This window comes from Adiantum capillus-veneris, chromosome 13 (assembly GCF_014529385.1).
Source record: "Adiantum capillus-veneris isolate H3 chromosome 13, ASM1452938v2, whole genome shotgun sequence".
NCBI lineage: Eukaryota > Viridiplantae > Streptophyta > Polypodiopsida > Polypodiales > Pteridaceae > Adiantum > Adiantum capillus-veneris.
This window is the reverse complement of record NC_140943.1, coordinates 86272462-86287481: the sequence shown is the minus strand read 5'-3', so window position 1 is coordinate 86287481 and position 15020 is coordinate 86272462. Positions and strand designations below refer to the sequence as shown.

General features: G+C 44.6%; 1 protein-coding gene and 1 pseudogene across 4 annotated transcripts in view; one reads left to right on the top strand and one right to left on the bottom strand.

Annotated features, from left to right (window-relative positions):
- Positions 1–15020, top strand: part of LOC147444386 (plasma membrane fusion protein) — a 71787-nt gene that overhangs the window by 41739 nt on the left and 15028 nt on the right. For 2 of the 4 annotated variants that reach the window (XM_086527022.1, XM_086527021.1), the window contains exons 2-3: positions 11286–11393; positions 11488–11606. In XM_086527022.1, coding sequence (XP_086383148.1) covers positions 11286–11393; positions 11488–11606 — 227 coding nt within the window. Of the gene's footprint in view, positions 1–11285; positions 11394–11487; positions 11607–11907; positions 12003–15020 lie in introns of all 4 variants that reach the window. The other 2 variants (XM_086527024.1, XM_086527023.1) reach the window with 2 other exon arrangements.
- On the bottom strand, positions 12217–13873 carry LOC147444388 (uncharacterized; annotated as a pseudogene).

The window sequence follows — 15020 nt, the reverse complement described above, 5'->3', positions numbered from 1 at the left end:
GGCCCAATCCTCATCCGGCATATCCACAGGCTTTACAACCAAAAGGGCGTTCTCACAATCCTTGAGGAACAAAATCCCCTGCATCCTGTTTTGCCATAGGTCGAAACTTGTACCGTCAAATCGCTTGATTTCCATCAAGCTCTTGGCATCAGACGACGAGGAAGTAGAGGCCATTTGCACGGATAAAAATGCAGCAGAAAGTGTCTACACAAAATCTGAAAATTTCCAATGATCACAATGTACCGCACGTTGCATACAATGTGCTGAAAATTTCAGCAATTAACAAGTATCCCCAATGCGTACTTGCATAAACCCACAAAAGGCGTACATAAACCTCAATTTGTGTACATAAAAACAGTCCAATTCTGAAATTTCTGCAAATTTACTGTTTTGGCGCATCAATTTGCATCAAATGGACCTGTTTTGAGTGGGAAAAGCAAGGGGCATTCACGGGAATCGATTTAGAACACCTGCGTTTTGCTGTTTGACTTGTAATTTTCTGGTTTTTACCTGTTTTGACCTAATTTCAGCCTGTTTTAGGTTGTTTTGGGAACCCTAATCACCCTATGTGACACCGGAAGCAAGGGGCTTCGCGATGAGAGTGGAAATTTGACGCGAGAGAAGCCTTACGCCTGCTGTCCAGCCACCTGCGCAAAGCTTCTGAAACCCTAATCTGGCTCTGATACCAGTTGTTGAGCGCGCAACGGTGTGTGCAAGTGAAAGAGCACGCGAGGAAGTGCAGTGTGTGTGCAGAGAGGGGTGGCGAAAGCCAGCAAGAGAGGAAGCGCTAGCAGAACGATGAGGGAGAGAGAGAGAGCTCACGTTTTTGGGGAAAACTCAATAAGTGAGTTTTGGGTTTTCCCACTTTTATTATAAGTGACCTTCAATATGAACCTGGACAAATTATAAAAATGTACCAAAAGGGGTTATTTAGGCCTTTAACCCAACAGACAAGACCCTTTTCCAAGAGGTCTTTCACTGGGTTCATAATCTTTTCATTCTGTACTCGGCTCACACGGTAAGGTGGCCGATTCGGTGGCGTGCTTCTAGATATCAAGTCAATGGTTTGATCTTCAGGCCCTCTGGAAAGCAATTGGCATGAGTGTGGAGAAAAATCTTGGCGTTCTTTTGATCAGGTCAAAACATATTCAACCTTTATCCATCGTTCAGTTCTCTCCCAAAAGAATGAGTAAGAAACTGAAGTTCATCAAGTACAATCTCTAAGCCCTTCATTTATCAGTCGCTTTCTGGGCCCGGTAGTCAACCACGGCGTAGTTCTTGTGGTACCAAGGGATCCTGAGTAGAACGTCACTCGCGTGCCCTGAACACCCCTGTCATTGCAAACGAAGTTTGCCAATGCTCGGTGTAATGGCAACATCCCATCCGGGTGCTAGTCGAACTACCTCTGCCCGTGGCATCAGTCTGTCAGGCGTAATTCCAAATCGAGCCGCCAATTCCAACTGAAAAGAAGTTGGCCTTGGCTCCTTCAAAAGAGCTTCCCGATCCTTCACTTTGCCCCAAAAACGGCAAAATTTGTACTTTCATTCATTAGATTCGATGCAAGTCCCACGCCATGTGGTACCAATTCTGTTTTTCTATCTGCCTTTTCTGCCACGTTCCTCAGTTGCTCTCGAACTCTCAGGCCTTTCGTCGTCCTTGTCTTTCTGTTCTTTCTGTGCCTTTTTAGGGCACTTCGCGGAGATATGTCCAGTTTCCCCGCATCCAAAGCACTTCCCCTCCCTGATGAAGCGAGTCCGCTCCTGAGGAGTAAGCCTAGGTCGTGCATCCTTTTTCTCCGGGTTGCTCTTTCTTTTTCTACTTTCATTCCCAGAAGTCTGTCCGGTTCGTTGTGTCGTGACCTCATCTTTGGGGTAGGTCAGACTGCCAGAGTGAATTGCAAAGCCCCGCTTCGCATGACTCATCAACTCCTGAATAGAAGCTGACTTCTGTTCCAAGCAGTGATCTCGGATCTTTGTAGGTAGACCTAAGGTAGACCGCTCAATCTGTTCTCTGAACGAGATCTTCTTGAATGAAGAGGCGGGTAGAAAAGAGCTCCAGAATCTTTCACAATAAGCATTGATTGTATCTTTCTTGGTCATCCGAAGATGGTTCCAAGCAGCTCGTACATCTCGTTCATATTCTTGCGTCAACCAAGAAGAAATAAAAAGCTTCTTAAATTTCAGCCATTTAACAGGCGCAGTCTTGTTTAAAAGAAGAGTGGACCACCAAGTACGAGCATTCCCCTTAAAGTAAGAGGTAGCTCTCCGAATCTTGGAGTGCTCTGAATAGCGTCCTCCCGCGAAAGCGATGTCAAACTGCTGTATAAAAGACAAAGCCTTCGAAGCATATGAGTATCCTGAGAAAGTATCAAACTTGATCGAGTGGCCACCTTCCTTAAACTCTCGGACTTTCTTGCTTTTATCTTCGAGAAAGTCATACTGTTTGGTTTTGTAAAAATTCTTCTTGTTCGCATAAAAGTTTCCGTCATCGGAATCTGAGCTGTCTGTAATCGAGTCCTCAGTAGAACTGTCAGTCTTTGGGCGAGATTTAGCCTTCTTTGCCCTTCTCTTGCCCTTTCCGAAGCGTTGCTTCTTGCTTCGCTTTTTGCTTTTTCTGTCTTCTTCGTTGGAGTCTGAAGAGCTAGAAGAACTGTCGGAAGAAGAAGAAGAACTGGGTAAGCCTTCAAACTTGACACGCTTCTTCTGTTTCTTTGCCTTGTCGAATGTCGACCGACGACCCAAATATCCCGGGAAGTCAGTGCCTTTCTTCTGCTTTTTGTCCTTCTTTTGCACGTCGAAAAGCTGAGCAATCCGTGCATCAACCACGTTCTCCAGTTCCTTCTCCGTATATTTCTTGGAGGCAGAACCTTTCTTGAGAGCGGGTTTCGGGAGTGGTGTTGTGGTTCTCTGCCACTCCATTTGTACCTCTTCCAAAGAGGTCTGGTTCATATATTTTGCCGTCTTCGGGTCCTTGGCAAAATTGAGCATCATCTTTGTTGCATCGCCAATCAATTGACGACGCTCCATCTCTTGCTGCTCCGCTTGAGTAGGCCTAGGCGGGCCATACTCCGTGCCGGAATGTTTGTTGTGATCCCTGCCCGCATCTCCTGATGTAGAGGGAGTCGACTGATCCTTGCGTGAAGCCATAGGTGCTGCGGAAAAAAATTGGGGATCGGATTTCCCGTAGAAGAGAAATCGGCCGTGCTCTGATACCACTGTAACAGACTTGGACACTCCAAGTCAAGAATCAACCGCGACAGCACCAAATAACCACTTCAAAACAATTCACAGATCACAATAGATTTGCACTGGCCCGGCGGAGTTCCGTGCCTAGAGATATTGGCCCCAAAGACTGGCGCCCCTTTCGGTATTTCTTTTTATATTAATCAGATCAAAGTACAAGAGAGTGGCTAGGGTTTCACTCTCGGACTCTGCGTCCAGATGCTCTGAGAAGTGAGGCCCTCACCACTAATATAAAGGTTACAAGGGATGCCCAAAAGCAGAGCCCCAAAAGCTTCAAATCAAAAGCAACTGCTCTCTCTCTCTCACAGAGAGTCAAAACTTGAAAGCAAAAGCATTCTCTCTCTCTTTCTCATTGCATAGAGAAAAAGCAAGATTTGCGTCGCTCATCATTATCATTATTATTATTATTTTTTAGCCTCCGCGATTTTTGGAAATTAGGGTTTCTGGCAAAAATTAGGGTTTGCAGGAATTTTAGGGTTTTTGGCAGAAATTAGGGTTTCTGCTGTCCGCCACGTCATCACTTTGTGACAGGTGGCCATGGTGTGGGAGGCCCATGTGATGAGGCCCCAACCGATGTTGTAGAGATTGTTAGAAGATTGCATGTAGATGCAAGGCTAGAGGGAGAAGAGAGAGCTGCTTTTGTGGATGCATTGGTCAATGATTTGGAAGGAGATGCCTCTCAAGCTCAAGGAGGTGCTTCAATGAGTACGCATGCTAAGGGAACGAATAATGTAAGTGGCTCTTCCAAGTCCAATGTGGGGTTCTCAAGCAAGAAGAGGAAGGCTGCTCAAGGGGGTTTGGCAAAGTGCATTTGGCTTGCAAACACGGAAGCAAGTAGACCAAGCGTTGCGTAGGTTTTTTTATGCTGAAGATGTTCCTACATGGAAAGTAAGGAGCCCTTACTTTTTGTAGATGGTGAAAGCTATTGGACAAGCAAGTCCTTCGTATATTCCCCCCTCTTATCATGCTTTGCGCAGCACAAAATTGAATGAAGAGGTCAAATGCGTAAAGACTGAGATCATGGGTGTGCGCAAGAAATGGAAAAGATATGGATGCTCTATTGTGTGTGATGGATGGTCGGACACTAGGTGCCGGCCTATCATTAACTTTCTTGCATGCTCTATTCATGGGTCAATGTTTTTGAAAGCTGTAGACACATCTAGGGAAACAAAGACTTCGGAATTCATTTTTAAGCATCTCAAACAAGTTATCAGAGAGGTTGGCCCAACAAATGTTGTGCAGGTATGCATGGACAATGCAACCAATTGTGTTGGTGTTGGGGAGATGGTTGAAAGGGAGTGGAAAGTTGAAACACATTTTTTTACCAGATGTGCTTGCCATTGCTTGGACCTTTTGTTTGCGGACATGGGACAAATTGGTTGGGTTGCAAAAGTGCTCCAGGATGCAACAAAGATTGTCACATTTGTGACAAGAAAGTCTATTGTGTTGGCAACTTAGCAAGGAGGACTTGGTGAAGCTGCCAGCCGATCGATTTGTGTACTACTTTATTATGTTGGCCAATCTTGTGGATGAGAGATGTATGTAAGGTATGCACAAGCTTATGATTGATGACAAATTTGTGAAGATGAAGAGATCGAAGATTGAAAAGGCTATCGAGGTCTCTAACATTGTGTTTAATGCATCCTTTTGGCAAGAGGCCAGGCTGATTGTGCTCCAATTTTGAAAATTCCCTGTTTGGCTGATAGGAAAGGAGCCACCATGGGGCTTATGCACGAGCTTACTGATCGCATGGTAGAGCAAATTGAAAACATGCAAGGCATTGATGCTGCAAGAATGAGAGAGATTAGGGATCTATGCATCGAAAGATGGAATATGTTGTGCACATCATTACATGCTGTTGGATACATGTTGCATCCTATATGGCGAGGAAGAGGGCAAGAAAGTGATGGCGAGGTGCATGAAGGATGGATGACATTCTTGGACAGATACACCAAGGGTGATTTGACCTTGCAAGGCACCTTAATTGATGAGTTTTATAAAGCTGAAAGCAAGTCATTTGCTCATCCAATTGCAAAAGATTCAAATAGGATGCAAGAGGGAGTGAAATGGTGGGAAACTTTTGGGACTTGCACACCCACTTTGCAAGCTCTTGCTTTGAGGGTGTTGTCTCAAGGGACATGTGCCTCTCCATGTGAGAGATTGGAGCACCTTCTCTCTCATTCATACCAAGAGAAGAAATAGGCTACTTCCATCTCATACAGAGAAGCTTGTGTACATACACACGAACTTGAGGCTCATATCCAAAATCAAAGAGCACGGCTATGAGAGAATGGAGGTCACATTGGAAATTCTCAATAAGGAAAAAGATGAAGACCGCTTGCTTGCCTTGCAAGAGATTCAGGAGGCCATTGCAAAGAGTACTATAAATGTGATAGAGCCTATTCCCATTGTTGGTACCAATCATATTTCAGTTGGTGGTGATGAGGATGAGGACGAGGACGAGGACAAGGACAAGCGCGAGGATGATGCTGCTTATGACTATGAGGATGTGAGCTATGGTGAGAGTTAGAGCTCACTGCGTCTGGCCATCTGCTTATGGACCATGGTTTTGGACATTTACTTATGCCGTATGGTGTTCACTGTTGACTCTACAGTTTAGATTCTAGCCTCTATTCTCTACTTATGTTTTGGATTCAGCCTTCAAGAGACTACACTTCTGAATGTTAAATGTTTTTTGGCCTGCTTCTACAGTCCTCACTCCTTTTTGTTTGGAGGCCTCTTCATTACTTAGAGGCACCATCTCTCCACTTTTTATTCTCTCTCTACATGCCTGATTCAATGATTTTGTGCTTTGCCATTAAGTCCATTTTCCTTCCTAACATTTTGGAGGGTCTTCCATGCTTGTATTAAATAATTGTCACATGGTAATTGACTGGAGTCAGATTGGAATTTGGTGTACCCACTAGTGACTATACTGTCACCCGTGTCATGTGTGCAGATTGAGCAACAAGCTAGTCTCTAAATTCTAATTTCTAAAGTTTCTATGGTTTTGTCTTTGTGTATAAAGTTTTTGGTGTAGTATGTAGCATCCTATGTAGTAGGCTATCTGAAGATTGACGTGTGGAATTTCGGGTAGTTTGATCCGTACTTATTCTGTACTTCCGTACCCGTGTGCGTCCGACGTGTGATTGACGTATGGAAAAACTATGATGATCAGACAAAGACTCAAGATGCAACATCATCATTTTTTGAAAAAAGAGAATGACATTGAGACGGGAAATTTAACAATAGAATCTTTAACCCAACAAACTGCAAGTTGCACACTGGAATCATGAGACAATGCATTGAATTCATTAGCTGAAAGTAGATTTACATCATAATTGGCGTTCAGGGAAGAAAGAGATCCCTTGACCACATGGTACACCATCAAGTCAAAGAAAACTGTATGCGATGCATAATCGATAGACATAGAAGTTGTCTTATCGTAAAACCATGGCATGCCTAAAATAACATCTACATGCTCAAGACCCATGATACGGAAGTCCAAGACTTTGTGGTAACACTGGATTCAGAGGTCGAGTCGTGGCACAACCTCAGTCCATTGATCGCTCCAACGTTGCGCATAATGGACCACATACGGATGATCTGCAGGTGACGTGTTGAGCTTAAGTACCTATACCACACGAGAAGAAATAAAATTACGAGTAGAGCCGTTGTCGAATAAGACCGTCACCGCGTGGCCATTGATCTCCCCTTTGACGCGGAGAAGATCGTGCGGGCCAAATATAGTCTTATTAATGCAACAACCTGGGCAACTACGTGCATTAACGTGAAAAATCTCTGAATTTGAGAAAGACAAAGCAACTGGATTATCTACGACGTTTATCGAAGTGGTCACCGGTGTGGAGGTGGACGGCTTTCTCTTTTGCTCTGGACACGCCTTGTCGTCGCAGAAGTGGCTGGTCTGGTGGCAATCAAAACAACGGTTCTTCTTTTGATCCTCCATGCGAGCTGCCTTCGATTTGCCGTCATGCTTCGGTTTCTTCTACGGAAAGTCCGATGACTGACTCGCCGTTGCAGAAGCGTTTGAACGCTTGTATTTTGACGTGGAGGGACCACGGCGAGGGGTCTCCTCGTCCGTCAGGCCACCTCCAGAAGCTGCCAAGGTGTTATCATAGTTCTTGGCGAACTTATAGATGTCCTCTAGCGAAGTGACGGAATTTCGCAATACCTCATTCTGGTAAGCCGGCGTTAATCCAAACAGATAGAGCATGTGCAAAATAACCTGTGGATTCTCCAAGGCTTTCGTTTTATTGACGAAGTCCTTGAATTCCTTTGAGTAAGCGCTTAGGGTTTTCTTACCCATCTCTAACTTGAATAACTTCTTGAAGCACTCGATCTTATCGACCTGCACAAAGCGGGTGCGAAAGACCGTGTGAAAGTTTGCCCAAGTTGTTGGCTTAGGCAATAACCCAAGCCACCCCGCATAAAAGCCTTGCCCTGGAGCATGATTTGTATTTAAGTGATGCGTGGGGCTCAGTGAAACGATACAAATCAAAGTAGGCTGTCCAATTCGCCAGCCATGAGTCAATGGCGGTATCCTCACATTCCTTCTTTCCCCTTTGAAGGGGTCGGGATGGAACGTAAGAGGCAAAGTGCCCATGGCCGCGAGCAAAAACGGGACTTGCGTGGCATGCAACTCTGTGAGTTGCCGTTGCATATCCTGGAGTTGGTGTTCCAGTACCTCCATGAGAGATGTATCCGTAACGGGAGATGGAGCAAGAGTAGTCTCAGGACGAAGCCGGTGCATGTGTGTGGAATCGGGAGGAGAAAGAGGCGCCTCCTCCATGGGTTGATGCGTGCTAGCGGCGCCATTCTCGTGTGCCTCTCTTCAGTTCTTGTTGCCCTCTCTGCCTACTGTGCTAGCGCTGCCTGCGCTTTGGTTTGTCCGCCTTCTACTGGGTAGTGGACTGTACGGCAGCAGCTTCGCACTGTGCTGAATCTACCACTTACCACAAATCAGCAACAACATATGGGGTGGGAGGTCCCATAGAAGCCATCAAAGCAGCCCTCACAACTTCATTGCTCCACTGCTTGCACAGAAGAACCACTCAACACACAACGTCCATTATGTGAAGGCGATTCATTCAGTGTGTCCTAAGTGGCTTCTTCTAAGCATAAGACCAAAAAATTCCTCCATTCTATACCATTTTAAGACACTTTAAAATCACAAATTCCTCTCACCAAATGCATACAGGAGGGGCTGCCATGTCCTCAGAGTGGCAGCTCTCGAGGACACCTCATGCAAAATATGGCAACGGAGAGGTAGAGTCAAGACATGCCTAGCATCCATGTGACTACCGCTAGCAAATCAACAATTCACGCACGAGAATTTACGAGAAACAAAAAGAGAACTCGCAAAATTCCCACCACTGGCTAGCATGTGTCCCCCTTTGCCCTCCTCTCTCGCTAGTAGAGTCCCATACCACCCTATACGAGAGTTGGGAGAGCTTGTCAGAGTGGGCCGTCACCGCCCCATGAGCTCGAGTGGTTTTGTGCACGTTTCCATGTCGTGCACACGAGCTGGAAGGCGCTCTAGCCTCTGATACCAATGTTAGTCCCTCGCCGGATCCATCTTGCACACATGACATGACATAAGCCAAATTCAAGACACGTAGTGAATGGACATTAGGCTCACCTCCTAGCCATAGAGCCAATACGACCCCCTTGCCTGGGAGCCTGCAACCAAGCGGGCTAGCCTCTACCGCAAGGGCCGGTGTCCCATACCACCGAGCCGACACCAATACGGGTGTGCGGGCAGAGCTGCCAAGGCCAAGAGTCCAAGTGTGGTGATCACACAAGATGTCTCACAAATGAGGCTCGAGTCCTATTTTTAGGACTTCATAACCAAAGGGCCATGTTCACACTGGTCGGATATAACTGCAGGTGCCCATCCTGATATCGTGGGACGTAACAGTGGTACTGACGGTGCTTGATGTAGATGCTGGGTACTGTGAGGCTAAGTGCTGAATGCTGAAAACACTAGGGAACTTGGCCTGGATCTGCAACTTGGGGCTGGTCTACTAACGCTAGTGTATCTACTGGGGTGCTGATGGATCTGGGCATGTAGAGGGGAAGTCGTTGAGGCTTGTGACTGGCTGAAAATGGTAATGGATGGTGCTGCAAACGCTGATTGAATGGGCTGGAAAACGTCGGACTGATGCTCAAGAACGGTGAGGGGCTGATGCTGAAAATGCTAAGGTGCTGGTACTGCTGGTTCTTGTACTGCGGTGCTAGGGGTACTTTTGCTTCTTGTCTTCAGAGTAAAGACCCCACAGTCACTTATATAACAATATAAGGCTGGGTCAAGCATGGATTTATCAGCCTTCACGATCTTGACAAAATGGCTAAAATGTCACTTGTTAATAATATGACTCAAGGGACTGTTCACATGCCTATATGCTGAAATAACTGTATGGTGCAAGAGAGGGTATGCAACTATGGCCTGCCTGTGCATGCATGCCTTGCTAGAGGCTCACAAAGTGCCAGGCTAGATCCTAAGCTAAACTAAGACTGATGTTGGACTGTAGCAGAAGCTTGTCCACGTGGTGCAAATGCAATGCGCACGTGACATCGGATACCCCGAGAAACCAATTGCACATGAACAAAAATTGCAACAACTGAACTTGGGGAGGGAGGGAGAGAGAGAGAGAGAGATAGATAGATAGATAGATAGATTTAATTATCATCCAGGGAGGTCATATATGACCTATGTGACCAAAACAAAACATTACATCAGTTCTTTGAGGTGAAGGCATTAGATACATATTAGTTAGGGACTGAGGGTTCATCAAGGAGTGAAAGGAAGAAGGGAAAAAATAAAATCTAAGGGGGGTTGAGTGGAGGGGGAGTTGGCTTGGGAGTTCGAAACTCTTGGATGATGGCTTTACCGCCACGGTAGACTGCCCATTTACCTTGTTTATGGGCTTCATGCATCTTGAGCTCGCTTGCTTTAAGCTTGAGTTGATTTGTGGTCAGTTCCTCGGCGATCCAAAGCTTTTTCCCCTTGAGATGGTAGGATTGTCGTAGTAGGCTTGTCCGTTCTTCTTTGTTCTTGAAAGTGAGTATGCATTGACCAGGTGGTACATGCCTATGCGTGTCGCTAATCCAAGAGACACCCTATCGGGCTCAATGTTAATTGGTTGAAGAATGTCATTGAGCTTTGTGATGGCTTCCTCGAGTGTGTTCTCCTCGGTGCACCATGGTGGAGAGAGCCCTCCAATCCTGATCTTCAGAGCAAGGGATTCTTGCAACCTGCATTCTTGAGAGAGAGAGAGAGAGAGAGAGAGAGAGAGAGAGAGAGAGAGAGAGAGAGAGAGTTGACACGAAGCACTGGAGTTCTCCTTCTAGATGCACTTGTTACAAAGTCTGGCAAAGCGCAATATATAATGATTGGTTTTATTCTTCAAGAGTTGCACATATTGCAGTGGGAAGTGGTTTGTAAATAGCTGAAACCTGAGATAAGGAGCCATGTCTCCTTTGTAAACACTGAGACCTTAGTAAAAGATGCATGGCGATTGTTAACCACTTGAAAAGTCTCTCAACGGAGAAAGCATGGAAGCTTTGAGTGGCTTCAGGGCAGAAATTTCAGTATCTTGATACAGGCATTTTGGAGGCTTTCTCATTGCTTTCATTGTCACATCATCAACAGGTATTAATGAGGGAATCTCTTGACATCATGACATGCCATTTGCATGACGACTGGCTAGACACTGTCGTCTTTACTGTTGCTAAAACCACACATAGTTCTGCTCTATTTGTTGTTGTCCAGCTCAAAAGCTGCTTCTAGATATTTTCAGTACTGTCCTTTGTCTCTTTTTTGTAGTGGTCTGTTTCAGGTACAACACGTAAGGAATTCGAGCTGGCAATGCTTAGTGTTTAGCATTGTGCAAAGGAGTGAATTAGACTGGAGTTTTAGTTGAAACTTAGAAAGTGAATTGAAAGGAAAATGCGAAGACATAATAGTTTCAAGGCAATTTTTTTGTGTGACCGAATAATGGGTACATATATATTTCTCAATAGCAGGACCAAAGGAATGGTTGAAAGGTCAAAAGAAAAAGACAGCAGACTATCTCCTAGCTCCAATTAATGTATCACGAGAGAGGCTGAAAACTGCGAGCTCCTTTGCAGGTAATCCTGTTTCCAATATTAGTGATTTTGCAAAATTTTGGCTTGGCATTACAACATAGTAGGTAAAGGCTTTGCAGAGGTTGGTGCTTTGCAGAGACTGCATCTCCGAATGATATAGAAGAAGCTCAAAAGCTGGTGAAGTCTGCAGCCCGGGATTGTACCAAACCAGAGGATGGGTCTCTTGTTGCCTTTCAAGTCAAAACAGGAGTTGAGGCAAGTTCTCAACTCATGATTATCAGTATCACATTCTCAGTCATGTTACCTAAAAGAAAGGAAAATTAAAGGATAATAACTCTACATATGGCAACTTACAATTTCTGCATCTTGCTGCTTGGCCTTGCATGTAATGACCATTTCCAAGCCCCTCGAGCTTGTGCATGAAGTAGAAACAATGTGCACGTATATGCCCCCCCCCCCCCCCTTTCCCTTCCCTTTCCCCAATCCCCAGAAAATTGAAAATATAAAAATCCTTATATCAGCACACCAAATGGCTTGTATACATTGCTTGTACAAGGTAAGGGAGCCATTGGGAGGCCCACTATACAACAATAAACTCAGGGGTTTATATCTTGATGAAAGTGGGAGGCCTCTGCGAGAGATTTCATCATGGTAACTTGTTTCAATTTTCTGCATTTTCTCATCAGCGCTCAGTTTTTAGGGATTCTATTGTGGAAAACCTTGTTTTTTGCTCCCATTCCTGCAGGAACTTACCTTTAGTTTTAGCTTTTTTCATATGAGACGTGTTTGGTGGAGTTTTTGTCACAGCAAGTCACTTCATATCTGAGTCTTTTTTTTGAAGCCATGCTGCATTTTTCAGCCGTTCATAGGCTCGTGGACGCGATATCTACACCATCCTTTACTGGTTTTCACCGAACAACAGCAGATCTTCCTCCTCTCCTCACAATTGGCCCCTATTTGGTGCTGAAAACGTTGGCGATGAGGTGTTGAAAACGCTGGCGATAAGGTACTGAAAACGCTGGTCCCTTGTATAGGAATAACAAGCTGTGTCGAGCAGTATCATTTGACCCCCACGATCTGTTCCAAATGGTGCTAAAATGTCAACTTATTAATAAGTTGACGACCTACTAATAAGAGGTGCTTCATATGCAGTTTAACCTAGGCTTGGTACTAATTGTGTTTTATGGGAACACTGCCCAATGCCTACACCGCGAAACGTTTCACCCCGAAACGGGGCGTTTTACCCTTGAGAGGAGCCTCGGTGAAACGTATGACCGAAACGCCAATTTTGGGTATATATAGTATTATATATATACATAATAGGTGTGCACAATGCAATACAAATTTGCACACATTTGTGCCAAATCTAGATCCTTGAGAGAGGGAGATATATATATGATAATGTGATCAATATCGATGACATTACCTCTACTTTCCAAGATATAGACCATTGCATAATTTAAAGTGGAACAAACTGAAAGTGAGCAAAATTCAAACTTCAAAGCGACAAGAAATTACAACTTACAAGTTACAACTAGTAACTACTTGCACATTCAAGTCTCAAGATTCATCAAACATTACTAGTAGAACTAAACAAAACAATGGATTGGATAGTGAACACAATGCACATAGATTGTCAAGAACATAAGTCGATTCTCCATGTAAATAAGATGAAATTTAAACCATAATCTTGTTGAGACTCGACATACTACATAGCACATAACTGTAAAGAGTCAAGACTGGAGTGATGGTGTCAAAGTTCATACGGCAAACACAAAAAAAGTTGTCCCATGACAAAATGATAAAGTAGCATGACAAAATATGTTAATCTGAGCGCTAGTGAGTCGCTCCTCTAGACTCAAAAAGAGACTACTGAGATCCATTTGACTGACTCCCCTCATCACTCTCACACTCTGAAGGAGTCGGAGTAAGTTGCCTAGTAGTAGAAGTAAGCTCTGCAACACGGCATCTGGGCCTACATGCTCGAGTAGCTCTCTCAGGCCAAGCACTAGTAGTAGCAACCGTGGACTCCCCACATTGGCGACATGTAGTCGAACGAGTCCGTCGCGAGAATCTCATCATGTCCTCACGGATGAAATCATACACATCGTCCTCAGGTGTATGTGGTTGGAGATGTGAGCTGTCGGGTGCTTAACTACAATCCGTCGATGATCCACTTGCTTTGGTAGCCAACTGATAGGGCCTGCACTATCCAATCCACCCACGTTCTCCAATACCGGAGATTGGCATTAACAAATGCCAACCTATCAAGCTGGGGAGTATTGAGCCTAGAGAAAAGTTAAAACACATCAAGTTAGGCAAAATGCATAGACTAGTCACTGCTACGAACCATATAGTGTATGACCAAAGCTAAATTCTCATTGAGAAGCTTACCTATTTTGATCTTTTGTATGTATGTCCCTCATTATGCTCCATAGCCTCTCCGCACCGGATGAGCTCACCTCTTGGGAGAGGACCCGCAAAGCCAAAGACTGCAACATGGGTGTCAGACCCCCAAATTGTTCCCACCATAAAACTGAAAGTGCTTGGTTTTCAACATCTTTGGCAATTGCACGAGAAAAATTTCCCCTGCCACCTATATGTATAATTTCTCACAAGAATTAAGACACAATTTGCAAGCTCTGAAGACTTTAGAATATGCTCTTTATGATTGTGTATTGAAGCCTTATACCTATAGACTTTAGAGATCTTTACCTCTATACTCCAAAAGATCCTCTTCTAGTCGATTGTGCGCATGACCATTGTTTCGATAGATTCTCTCCACATATTCATTCCATCCGGTCAAGAGCACATGATGGGATCTTTGTGTCTCACTTCTCCAAGCCAGATGTAGCATGTGGGCTATACAATGTATAGGACGGCGAAACCAATTCCATCGTACATCAAATATGTCAAGCATGATGCTTACCCTACATGTCGCAAGTTCACATAATCGCTTGTGAACTACGATATGTATAATGCCATAAGAGTTAAGACTTGAAAGAGAGAGAAATATTTCAAAAACCTTACCTGTGTGAGCTCAATGACGTGCAATCACATATGGCTACCCTCAACTTTGTCATGGTTGTAAAGGAGAGTGAGGGTGGATCCCTCACTATCACAGAAGCATAAAACGCTAACAATCGGTTGGAGAGCTGCTTGAAGGCCATAAATCTCCCTCCAAAACGTGTTGTTGCAAATCATCCCATCAAGGATCGCCACAGCAGCAGGAGTAGTGGAGTCTGGCCAATTTAACCACCTTTCATCTACCACCATACGACGCAAGTCATCTTTGCATTTCATCAAGCTGGACATAAAACAATGAATATTTGAGCTTCACATAAGTCTAAAAAATGGGCATTCAAAGAATAAGAAACCTTTGAGAGGCTCACCTGCACAAGACAATAAAGATGTAGCAAAATCGGGTCTTTGTCGGCTTCTTGAGAGCCTGCAATGGACAGTGAACAACCCTAGAGCAAATGATTTTCGATAAACGAAGTTGATAAGCAATAGAGCTTTATCAACTAGTGTAGTCACCCATGGTGGTGCACCAATATCTTCGATCATTAGATCAATGGAGTGTGCTGCACATAGACTCCATACTATGTGTGGGTATGCAGCTTTGACCATTTCGCCCATAAGCTTGCACTTGCTTGCATTGTCTGTTAC